At 41.1% G+C, this 12,459-nt stretch overlaps 2 protein-coding genes across 14 annotated transcripts in view; one reads left to right on the forward strand and one right to left on the reverse strand.

The window, feature by feature from the left end:
- Nucleotides 1–1,560, forward strand: part of DENND4A (DENN domain containing 4A) — a 139,201-nt gene extending 137,641 nt beyond the window's left edge. For 10 of the 13 annotated variants that reach the window (XM_032864666.1, XM_032864664.1, XM_032864662.1 and 7 more), the window contains one exon: nucleotides 165–301. In XM_032864666.1, the coding sequence (XP_032720557.1) occupies nucleotides 165–301 (137 nt within the window). Of the gene's footprint in view, nucleotides 1–164 lie in introns of all 13 variants that reach the window. The other 3 variants (XM_032864674.1, XM_032864669.1, XM_032864668.1) reach the window with 1 other exon arrangement.
- Nucleotides 1,561–6,684: 5,124 nt separating this feature from the next.
- The window catches only part of SLC24A1 (solute carrier family 24 member 1), a 30,952-nt gene continuing 25,177 nt past the window's right edge, over nucleotides 6,685–12,459 (reverse strand). The window contains exons 6-9 of the mRNA XM_032864683.1: nucleotides 9,981–10,523; nucleotides 9,155–9,244; nucleotides 8,135–8,301; nucleotides 6,685–7,014 (exon numbers count right to left, since the gene is read on the reverse strand). Coding sequence (XP_032720574.1) covers nucleotides 6,765–7,014; nucleotides 8,135–8,301; nucleotides 9,155–9,244; nucleotides 9,981–10,523 — 1,050 coding nt within the window. The 3' untranslated portion in view covers nucleotides 6,685–6,764. The remainder of the gene's footprint in view (nucleotides 7,015–8,134; nucleotides 8,302–9,154; nucleotides 9,245–9,980; nucleotides 10,524–12,459) is intronic.

The following is a 12,459-nucleotide window of genomic DNA, read 5'->3' on the forward strand; positions in this document are numbered from 1 at the left end:
AAGGTCCCTGTTTGAGCTTCTGTAGTCCTTTAGTTGGCAGAAATGACCTAGGAATTCCTTCTTGGCCTCTAATTTTATAGTTCTGTAATATTACAAAAACTTGATTGTTGTTAGTATTGAGTATAAATTGCTGAATGCCCTTATTTCCTTATGAATTTTTGCAGATGCATTTGATAAAGAATACAAGATGGCATACGATCGCCTCACACCTAGTCAAGTCAAGAGTACACACAACTGTGACAGACCGCCAAGTACAGGGGTGATGGAATGTCGAAAAACCTTTGGAGAACCTTATCTTTAAGACATGCACGTGTGTGTATACTTTCAATATGTATTGTATAGTTCATGTATAAAATAACATTTGAAGACTCTAAACTCTTTTTCTTCAATTTTTGAAAATGCATTTGTAAATGGTTCAGAAAGTCCAGATAGCTTATGTACAGAATGTTTTCAAAAGAGAAGAGTGACAAGTGAGGAGAAAGCCATTTTGTTTCCCATTTCTTTTTTTTTCTTTACTTCTCCTGTAATAAGTAATTAAGTATTTTTGTGACGAGGAAATCCCTATAAACAAAATTACTTCTCAAAATAAGACAATGGTTTCATGGTTTCTCTTGGAAGACACGTTGAAAAATCATGTATGGAACTTAAACAAATGTAAGATCAAAGTATTTCCTGTTTTCATAGACTATTCAAATGTTTTGACCATGAAGTTGTATTATACATATTTTAAATTGTTTATAGTAAGTTGATATTTTTTTAATTTTTAAACTTAATATAGCAAACAAAATGAACTTAAACTTATGAAGCAAGCAATTAAGTGCTTATTTTCCTTGTCTGCTGCTATTTGACGTAATTAGTACAGCTGCGGCTCTCTATATGTATAACTATCTATCTATCTATCTATATTTTTTATTACCTGGAGGAATGATTCAGAAATGTCAGTGTTACGCTAGGATTGCATGTTAGTACAGCTAAGCCTGACCGCAGTAAGTAAATGAAAGCGAAGGTGTGCACTGCCCAGACTGACTTATTGAGCCTTGTGGAAGGAGAGCCGGAGAGGTTCCAAGTCTGCTTCTGCCAAATCAGGTTCAATATACCATGATTTGAAAATTTTCTCTATCACTAACAGATGTATACAGTACACAGGGAGCACTTACAAAACCAAATATCAATTTAAATTTTAATATGCTACATGAACACTTATGCTGAAATATGTCAGACAACTAATTCTAAATTTTACCCTTATTTTAATATCTAAAATATTGGGGATGATGTAGATTGTGTCATATTTATCTGGAATATGACCTACTGGAGTATTCTGTTAATATTATAAATATATATACATATATATAAAAATATTCAAAATATTTTTTCAAAAGTAGAAAAATAATAACTCTCAAAGTATAGCCAGATAGAATTTCCCATATTGAGGAACTTGGCTTTTTCAATAAGCCTTCAGAATCTGAAGTCTGTGGAATCTAAAATCCAGAAATATCCAGAAATCAGACAATAAATAGAATGTTTAAGCACCAATGGTATTAAAGAGACTCTAAAAAAATATTTTTAGTTCCATTATTGCAAAAATCACTTTCTTAGGGTAATTTCTGATAAAAAGTATTCTTTGACTATTAGAATTATGTATAGGTTATCAGTATGTGTGTGTGCATGGTTGCACACATTGTCATGAATGAAGGAATTCTCTAGACGCTTTCAAAGAAGAAAAAATGGATGTTTCCAAATTTGGTCTGGAAAGCCAGTAGAGTCCAGCACACTTGTACTGGGGATATCTGAGACTTCGAATCAATTTAGCTGCAGAAAAACTACCTTTTGCATTCACACCATTAGTGAATAGCATCAAGCTGACACATTTCACAGCTTTCGACTGGGGAAGTAATAGAGTTTACAAATGTGAAATTTTGATTCGGATTAGTTTGATGCTGAACTTGCTTACTTGAAAAATCTGGTGCTATGCACATATATATGCCTTTCCTTTGTAAATACAACTCCAGTCTTCTACTTTACTATTCATATCCAGGTTTCACATTCTGCCGGAGTCTTCTGTTCCCTAAATCACTTGAAAATTGTCAAACGAGAGAAATGTTTAGTAAGTGAGGCTTTGGGCATTGGCAACAAACATCCCTCCAAATAGGGTTCTGGGGTTCTATTCTGGTTTTTTGATGCATGTTTTACTTTCCCTTATAAGAACCGCTTTTACTGTTCATGGAAGTTGTTTAACTTTTCTTTAACACAAACTATACGTAAAAATTATAGTTGATGGATTTCAAATCGCTGACCCAAAAAAGTGAGGTAAAGCCCATCCTTTCTGGTTCAAACTTAGATGGAAAAGTGAGTATAATTTTTACCTGCCCCCCCCCCGCCCCGCCCACCCCCACAAAGTTTTGTTTTTGCTTTTGGTTGGGTTTTATTTCTACTTTTAATCCCCAGGAAACATTATTTGTAGAAATTTAGTCTTTAAAAATAAAACCTAAAACATGAATAGAAAGTGGTAAACCCTGCTCGAAAGAAAACTAAAATCTAGATCATCCTTTAAAATAACTCTATATAAACTTTTCTTCCATTTTGTCTCTGTTGAGGATACATTTTGAAGAATCATGGCCAATCATGTTGGAGAGAAATACATTTTTGCTACATTATCTGTCTCTTGTTTTCTTACTCTTAGTTTTGTTTATATGTTTAATAGTGGAAAATAAACCATGCTGTGTCCTGGTATAACTTGTTTACTACTTCCTCCCATGGTGTTTTGAATGTCATACATTTGTATTTTGTATCTAATTTTGATATTCAACTTTTTCTTCCTACTGCCAGGTAAGGAATTATACAGCCTGCTCATACTCTGATTTTTGTCTTTTTTTCCCCTGATTTCTCTTTTGGACGATGGTGGGGAGGGAGGGAATGCTTTAAAACTCTAACACTACCAGCTTATTTGATTCTAAGTTTTTCTAATATGTTTTTACATTTTTGTATATAGAGAAATGGCCCCAGAAAATGTTGGTTCAGCATTTTATGTGATACATACTTACTGTACTTTACGCTGGTAACTACTCTAATACTTCAGTGCAACTAGCAAGTGTTGACCTGGTGTACAGAGAAGGCTGTGATGTTTTATTTCTAAATACATTTTAAGTACACGGTTAGAAGAGACCTGTGTGTATGATAATGTCAGATGGCCCAGTTTTATTTTTATTTCTCCCACTAGAACTTGAAAGCTGCCGTTAGGCACTTTATTCCAGACCAGCAAAGGAAAGGGCAGGCTGCTTCTTTCAGAGAGCCCTGGGCCCCCTCCTCTGCTAGAGTTAACCTGCTCTGCCCTTCCTGTTTGGATATCTGACTAAGTTTTCTTTCAGAATTGCATTCGTTGACAGCAGCACACCAGTCAGTTTACTTTAATACTCTCAGACTTATTCTTCTTATCCCTTTATACTGGCCTCTTCCTCTGGCCTCAAAGCAAGTACATTTGCTGGCTGAATTATTTTTGTTTATAAAAATCAGCTGTTCACAAATTAATATAGGAATTTGTCTCTTACACAAAAAGTCTGTGCTTGTGCTTATCCTCCAAGATGCTGCCAGGTTCTACTGATGAAGTCTCGGCGGCCTTTCCCGGGTTGCTCTCGTTTGCGTGGCTCCCTCCTTTTGTCTGTATAGATTTTTTTTTTTTTTTTTCAAACATTGTGCTGTGACGAACCCACTGGAGCAACTGACAGGCTTTCCTATAAATGAAATTCTTCAGGTTTTCCGTGCTCGTCACAGTGAGGGGCCTGAAGACCCAAAGCATGCCTTTGGCTATGAAGGCAGCCTTAGACCAGGGTGTGCCACTGGGCTCTAGTGACCCCTACTCTCTGCACTGGCAGAGACAGCTCTGATCACGACCTCTCTTTGTATCTTCCTTGGTGACCAGTCCCCAAACGCATTGCAAGTGGCACCTGGGGTGGAGTGGGGGGCTCCCACAAAAAAGGAATCAGACCCCAAAGGTACTCTTTGGCAAGGAAGGCCAGCCAGTTCTTCAAATGTACCTACCGGGCTGTGCCGTAAATACTAAATTCCGGTTCCCACCCTCTTTGGTTCTCAATCTTTAAATAAGTGATAATTAAAATATAAACAGTGGCATAAAAGGCCAAGCCTGTAAATTTGATAAAAGCATTTTTAGATCGATTTATGGAAGCAACCATTTTACTATGTAAACATTTAAAGAGAACACCATTTTTCAAAAATATGGATGGTATTTTTTTTTTCTTTTAATACTGTGTAGAACTTTAACCCATTAAGTCAGGGAGAGGCTCACATTTTTAAGAAATTGGGCCCAAATCTATCACCAGGGTCACCAAGGAAATGCAACCTCCAGAGGGATGAAACCATCATCTGGGTAGCCACTGTCCTCCAGCTGAGAAGCTCCAGTGGGACAGTTCTTGCATCCTAAGGCTGAATGAGTGACCTGGGATTTGTCCCATGTGACTAGATAGGTCACTTTGCCTATCACATGAGAGGACCATCTCACCATTATCTTGACATTTTAAGATGATCCTTCACCCTAAACAGTATAATTTTAATAAATTATAGATTTATAAACATATAACAAAAAATTTCATTTCCAAGCAGAACAAATTGATCTTTTAAAAATTGTTTAAGTTTTCCACCTCCCTGAAGTCTCCTTCCTCCCTCCCACTCCAGTGACTTCTTATACATCCATCAACACCCAGCTTTCATTTCACTAGACCCTTTTTGTCATAGTGTGGTGTGATCAGACCTTCCTCTCCAAGCAGAGAAATGCCAGACATCCAGCAAACTGATCATGAATGGGATGTTAGATCAATAGAGTTGACTTTAATCACGAAATATCTGTCCAGCACTTTCTCATAAAATGTTTCACTGTCCAGTACTCCTCAGCCATTCTGGGGAAAAATATTGGAACCCAGGCTCTCAGGTGATGTCCCTGAGGTTGGCTGGAATTGGCTGCAGATGTGCACAGTTTGGCATTGGAATCACCCTTCTGACTCGTTCTGTCCTCCTGTCCTTGGGCCATGCCATATGGAGAGCGGGCAATGCAACAGCACCAATGAGGATAACTAAGAATATGGAATGACTATGTTTCCATCATTATCTTCTCAAGCATTCCAACTAAATGACCTAAAGATATAGATTAACTCATCCATGTTTGCAGAATAAAATACCATTAGGACTCACAATTTATTGAAATTTAATAAAAGTCATTTCCAAAGAATGTGAATCCTGGGACAGGGAGGCAATTAATTAATTAATCAGTCCATCTTAAAAGATGGATTATGGACTGAAGTATTTTGAACACCAAAAGGTTTGATTTTTTTTTAATCACATCTGTCCTGCTATCTTCTAATCTTCAATGAATCCTCTCATGTTCATAATTAAAGCCGTATTTACCATCATAATCTATAGTCACCTGAGCTCCTTCTGCTCTGAAGCTAGGGACACAGAACTGTTTCATTTCTAGTGTGTCCCTTAAGTCAATGCTAGTAAAAGCAGCAAGCAGTGGTTTTTAATATGCAAGCACTTCAAATTCCACATGCAATGTTTAAATAGTGACACAATTTGTACAAACACAAAAGTCCTTTAACTACCAGAAGTAGTAATACTCTCTATCTCACCATGTTGTCATCATGTTAAACATTTTTGGAACTTCTCCTTTGTAACTGCCTGGAGATCCACTTATAAGCCACACAGGAAATCAATCATCTTGCTTTATAATCCTATCTAGGGTGACACACAAAAATAGCATTACCCCACAGGATCTCTTACTTTATAAACCAGACTTGGCTCTACTGATTTTGGGCTCTCTTTAGAATTACTCCTTTTCTTACTCACTAGTAGCTGCTGTCACTGTTAGGCGAGAATATGCTGGAGGAGCAAAGCCAGGACTGCTTTTGTATGACTGTCTAATCCCTCAAGGTGACCACTTGCCGGAGACAATACTAACTTGGATTTTCTAGTAAGTACATATGTTTAAATAGCCCTTAGAGTAGTTTTCCTTCCCTAATATTCCCACTTCCAATTCAAGGGTGATGTATAAATTTTAATTTCTTGGGCTACTTACTTTAATTGCAGTTTTGAGAAATGCAGCTGTAAGAGCTAAGGCAGTCCTTTTAAGCTATAAAATACTGGTATACATTTTACTGGACTATGATGTATAATGTAATTGATTCCTGTTATACATTTTTTTCTATAGTCTTAGTTCCTTAAACCCACCAATAATTGGACCTGTAATATTTACAAATCTGATTTAAAAAACAAGCCACATTTTAAACAGAAAAAGAGAGGACAGCAAATTGCAGCGTGTGCTTGGGCCAGAAGCCCGGGGATGCAGTATAGACCACATCTGCATCTTCGGATCAGCAGCCCTTCAGGAATGATCAGGGACTGTGTGCATGGGGGCTTGCCTTACTGCTATTGTGACTGTCCCAGCCCTTACCCCCAAGTTATCTCTCATTCAGAAAACCCTCTGGCTCCAGAGGTCCTTCTACGGGCCTCCACATGATAGCTGCTGACAGCAGTGAGGGGCAGGAGCTCCATCCCTCTAGAGGGGAGATTCTTAATCCACAATGAGCTGCAGATGCTTCCAAGGATAATGTTCAGATGACATTCCCATCAGAGGCTCTTGGCCACTCCGGTCACTCTCCTGGACCATGTTCATTCTTTCATTAATGTAACAAGAAGTACAGTAGCTTCTGGCATGGTTTTTCTGATCCATGTCCATTGTGAGCAACAGTGACTCTGACTCAGACAGATATGGGACAGGAAATGATTCGATCTTCTAACATCACGCTGATTATCAGGAATACAAAGTAAAGGAGGAACATTGTAAAGCCCAGGATCTTGTTCATTCTCCATTTGCATGAGGCAATTGAAGAGATCACAAACAAGAGCATGAGAAAAAGCAAAACAATTGCACAAAACAAGCCATTGCTGCTGACTGGAACAGGCTGTAATCCATTGATGAGAGAGAAGAGCAACCAAGGGGCAGGCAGGCTGCAAGATAGAAGAGAAAAAAGTGAATATTCTTAATTTATAATATAATAATCCTATACACATATAATAACCCCACATATATGTAAACACTTTTATAATTTATAGTGTTTTATAATTTATATAAATAGATATAATTTATAACATTTACATTTTCTAATGTATTTTATAATAAAACATAATTTATAAATTTATATAACTTATATACTTATAAAACTTTTATAATTTATAATTTTAAAAAAGCACTTATTTTTACACACACACACACAAAGCCTATGACACAGAACAGAAAAGATTAGCCCCATTTCACAGATGAGGAAACTTGAGTTCAGGGAAATGGAAATTACATGCCCAAAGACTCACAGCTAGTAACTAGAACACCCTAGATTAAAACTGAAATTTTCTGGGTCCAAGTGGGGTTTTTTCTCCATAATTCATGATGTGCGTATGAGAAACCCAGATGGGTTGATGTTTGACTCTTTAATCTCACAATTTTTATAAGCACTATCTCAGGCTAACATGTTTTTAAATTCTTCAATGATCAGGGCTCTCCTATGCTCCACCCCTCCATACACACACATACGCAAATTCATATTAAAGAAACAAAAGTCCCTTCCCAAAACTGGGTTATGCCTACGGAAATGAAAATAGCCCAGAGGTTCTGTTCTGACAAGTTGGGAGGAGGGGAAGGAGAGGGTACAGGAGGGTGCTGCATTTGCTTGTTTAGACAAAATGTTTTAGAGCCTCTGAGCTGGCAGGACCCCAAATGCCAAGGAGCAGAAATATCAGGAGGTGAGACTGAGTCACTGCTCCTTCCAACCCCACTTCGATGGAGGTCAGTGAGCAGAGCATTTGACTGTATTTGGTAATGAATTTGATGGACTTTGTTTTTCAACTCATCTATAAATTCTACTTGGTTACATTTTAGGCAGCATTTTTGTCCAATTATCCCATCTGGCCGTGATGAATGAGGGGAGGACACTTTGCTGCCTTGTAGACACTAATAATATAAATGCCCTATTATTCCACGTGTAAATAATGAAGCAGAAAACCAGCGAACAGAGCCGACACAGTGTTTCCCAGTCATACTTGATATGCCTTCGAAAGCAACTTTGCCACTCACCCCACGGTGATATCAAATATGTTACTGCCCACAGAGCTTGACACAGCCATGTCTCCCAGGCCTTTCCGAGCGACAATCACACTGGTGATGAGGTCAGGAATGGACGTGCCTGCTGCTAGGATCGTCAAACCCATGATCTCTTCAGAAATCCCTACTGTTTCACCAACCTGGTAAAAAGTTACGGTGATAAAGCACGGCAACAGCAAGGGGAAAACCTGAGGCTCTTCAAAACACCAACCACATGCTATTTCGTGCAAGCCCAACTCCTTTCCACAGAGCTCAGCACTCTCCTTTAGCCTGGAAGAGATGGGCCACACAGAAAAAGAGCAGGGCCCCTGCTCAAGGCTTCAGGGAATGACGCAGCTCTTGTCTAAATTGGACTACAAGTCTATCTTTAATACCACCTCTCACTGTCATTTCAGCTCCAACACCTCCAGCTTCCCAAAAGAACTGCCCCTCCAAAGACTTGTTCATTTCATGTTTCCATTTCCAGAACAACCATGGACACCTGCTGTGTGCCAGGAACTAAGTGGGAGGCCAGAGATAAAAGTATGAGAACCGCAACACTGACCCTTCTCCCAGCCTAGTGAAAGAGAAAAACTTGTACCCAGCGATCCCAGGTAGAAGAGAAAAATCCCGGGCCCTTGGAGGAAGCCTGACAAAGTGCCTGGCAGACGGCCAAACTGAGCTTTGCTCTCACAAGTGTGCACAGCGTCACCAAGTGGAGGGGAGCAGGACATGCGTGACAGAGAAAGCCCGGAAGAAGGCTAATAAGCAATGGTTAGCTGGATCAGCCCGCGAACGGCCTTCTATGTCAGGCTGCAGCGTGACTGTAAGAAAAGACCTGCACTTGAAAATACTACACTCACCAGAATAAAGGGTCAACTTTTGAGCCTTTACAAACAATGTAGAAACTACAAATTCACTTGAGCCTCACCATTGCCTGGGTACTGGACCTTCACCCTGAAGGGGAGAAAAAGTGCCCTTGGGCCCTGATGATGCAGGATTTAGTTCACTCACCTGGTGAGCCCACCATACCATGAGGTATGAGAACATGGCAATCCATACGACAGATCCCAGGAAGGTAAGAACAAAAAACTTCTTATACTCCTATTTGCAAAAAGGAAGAGAAATAAGTTGCAGAGGCTAAAGGTCTTTGACCATTCCGAGAGAGCTCCAGAATCAGTGACAGGATCTGCTGGGGGAGTGGTGGAGAGGATCTGGAGATGGTCAGCTGAGATCTGGATCTCCAGTGAGGACCCTGAGATGTCTGGGGAAGGAAGGAGATGGCGGCCCGCTGGGCGTCCGGCCAGCAGGGCATTAAGCCGTCACCAAACTGTGAAGAGAACTATTTGCTTGCCCTAGAGCCAGTCTGCCCTAGGCGTTCCATGTGGTATCTACAACCTCCTGCTGCTCTCCTCCCCTCTGGACCCGAGGTAGAGTATGGACAGCCTTTGGGTAGGGCCTGTTAGTCAGAGCTTTCCCTATAAATGAGAATGCTGGCTAGAAATAATACTTTCCCCCTAAGTTTTCAGAATATCCCTGGGACATATTGGTTGGGGGAAGGGGGAACTTGGCATTATTCCCATATTAAAATCAAGAAACTGGTAATAGGAATTGTACTAGTTCACACACTTATAGTGATAGAAACAAGCCCATTTTAGGGCCTCCCAAGCCTACCGGTATGTCCCCCCCAGGCACGTGGTCCCTTCTGGAGCTGCAAGGTGCATCCCAGATACTCTCTGTGGTTGAGCCCTGCCACGCCAGTTTGCCCCATCCTCTCACCTCTTGGGTGAGAGGCCTAAAGACTCCACAGATTCCCTGGGATACAGCTGGGTGAACTCACCAGCCTCCGGACGTCGGGCACTGTCAGCCACAGTGGGAACACAATGGGCAGGAGGAACAGGTAAATGGCCTGCTTCTTCCTCGTCTCAGGCCACTCCAGAGACAAAGGCTCCTCATTTGCCTCCTCGTCTTCCTCCTCCTCCTCCTCGTCTTCGTCCTCCTCCTCCTCCTCTTCCTCCTCTTCTTCCTCCTTTTCATCTTCACTTCCATGTCCTTCTCCTCCCCCTTCAGCATCTCTATCTTTCTCATCACTTTTGGCTTCATTTTTACGTTCAGCATTGAGTTCCTGCTCCTCGTTTTCACCCTCATCAGCTTTCATGTCACCATCTTCTGCCTGGAGTTCACCTCCAGGATCACATTCATTGACGCATTTTCCTTCTTCGATTTCACCTTCATGTTCACCTTCTCCTTCTGCTTCAATTTCACCTTCACCTTCCAGTTGAGTTTCACCTCCGCCTTGTGGTCCATTTTCACCTCTACCACGAGCTTCAGCCTCTTTGCCTGTCACTTCACCTGTGCTCTCAGCCTCAGCCACCTCTCCTTCCTGCAAGCCAAAGTCAACAGATTAGTGTGGAAATAACTGCTCTGCTTGTTTTCCTTCCCAGTGTTTCCCCATTTTTGTTATTGTTGTCCTCAGAATGGATCTAAAAACCTGAATATGAGGAGAAAACTAGTGCGGTCATTCAGCAAAATTCCCTTCCCAACATTCCCACCTGGTGGTTGTCCTGTCTATACTCGATCATTTTCAGGGATGGAAAACTCACCACCTTAGGTGGCTTCTGCCTCTTGACAACTCTGATTAAAGTTCAGATTTATAACAAGGTTCTACACTCTGTGTACAGGTTGACTCTTTGAAGCCACACAGAACAAAGCTAATCACCCTTCCACAAGACAGCTTTTTACCCTGAGTTAGAGATTCCCAGGTTCTTCCATCTTTCTATGCTATAGCCCAGAGCCTCCTGCCCATGTTAGTGAACTCGCTCTAGTTAAGTTTATACCAGGAGGAAGCTTCAAAAACTGAACACAGAATGCCACACAGAGTGGAATAGGACTATCACCTCCTTTTCTTAGAAACGTGCTTCCATTAATGTTGTCTAACATAGCTTATCTTTTGGTGGTTACGTGGCTGAGTCTACTAAAACTCCTAAATTGTCATATATCTTGTATGTACGAAATGATGATAATAATACCTACTTACTGGGGGTTTTTATGTGCCAGGCACTATGCTAAGTGGCTTAGATTATAATAGCACTTAGTGTGCTTCATGAGTCAATTAGTTTATAGTACAGACAGAATTAAATCCATCTAACAGATGGAGAAACCAGGGTATAGAGTAGTTAAATAATATACCCATGGTTCACATAGTAAGTGATAAAGTTGGGCTTTGTAATATGGACAGTCCAACTCTCGGCCTCTTAACCACCAAGCTGTCCTGCTTTGCAGTTGCCAAGGCTGAAAGAGATCTTTGGTTCCCAAAGCTGAGTAGCTTGGGGAGCTTAGTAGAAATACAGATTTGCAAAATAAATGAATACAATCAAAGAAATACAGATGTCCCGGCCCCATGTGGACCAACTGAATTAGAACCTCTGCGATGAGAAGCCAGGAATCTATTCTAACGTGCTCACAAGTGCTCCTAATACATCCGCTTGCAGACCAGTGTTTGGCCACAAGGGACTGACTCCATATGTAATCCAAAGCCACTAATTCTGAGTGTCCACAGATTAGACACCCAACTGCCCTATAACAACATGCCTGGCCAGTCCATCGAGCAAATGACCTGAGCTGTGCCCTGTGCCCACGGGAGTATGTCATCTATAAAAATTTCATGACACAGCCAGCCTCCAAGGGATGCTCAGTGAGTCTCGACTCTACTGCATATTCAAATCACCGGGAGGCCTTAAAAACTTTCATGCCCAAGGACCCACCCCAGATACTCTAACTTAATTGCTCATTTTTTTAAAGTTCCTCAAATTATTCTAATACGAAACCCGAGTTGTAAACCTCTGATGTAGTGGTCAAATATTAATATTCATGGGGCCTGGGCTGTGAATTGGAAATGAACAATGAGATGTTAGTCTCACTCTGCCCTCTGCCTCTCACTCTGCCTCTCACTCTGCCCTCCCTCCCGCACCTCTACCGGGAGAAAAGGTTTCCTGGAGGAGATGACGAGTCATTTAAATCCATAGGTATGTGAGTATCTGCCCAGCCTGCACCCTTTTCTCTGAGAACTATCACGCCTAACACCCTCTGAGCCAATGGCTGGTTTTTTTTTTTCTGTGTTGGAGTCAAAGCACCCCACCACTCCCTGCCACAGCTGATTGGACACAGACTGGATCCCTGACCGGGGACTTGGTTTGAAGAATCCAGTATCTTCTGATACTGGAAGTCAGTCATTGGTTGATCCCCCTGTGGACTGGAGGCCCTGCATGGGGGATTAGGGTTCTGTGTTCCCATAAGAAAGCAAATGAAGCCAGGCTGCC

The sequence above is a fragment of the Lontra canadensis genome, unplaced genomic scaffold (genome assembly GCF_010015895.1).
Source record: "Lontra canadensis isolate GAN:19392208 unplaced genomic scaffold, GSC_riverotter_1.0 scaffold28, whole genome shotgun sequence".
Classification (NCBI taxonomy): domain Eukaryota; kingdom Metazoa; phylum Chordata; class Mammalia; order Carnivora; family Mustelidae; genus Lontra; species Lontra canadensis.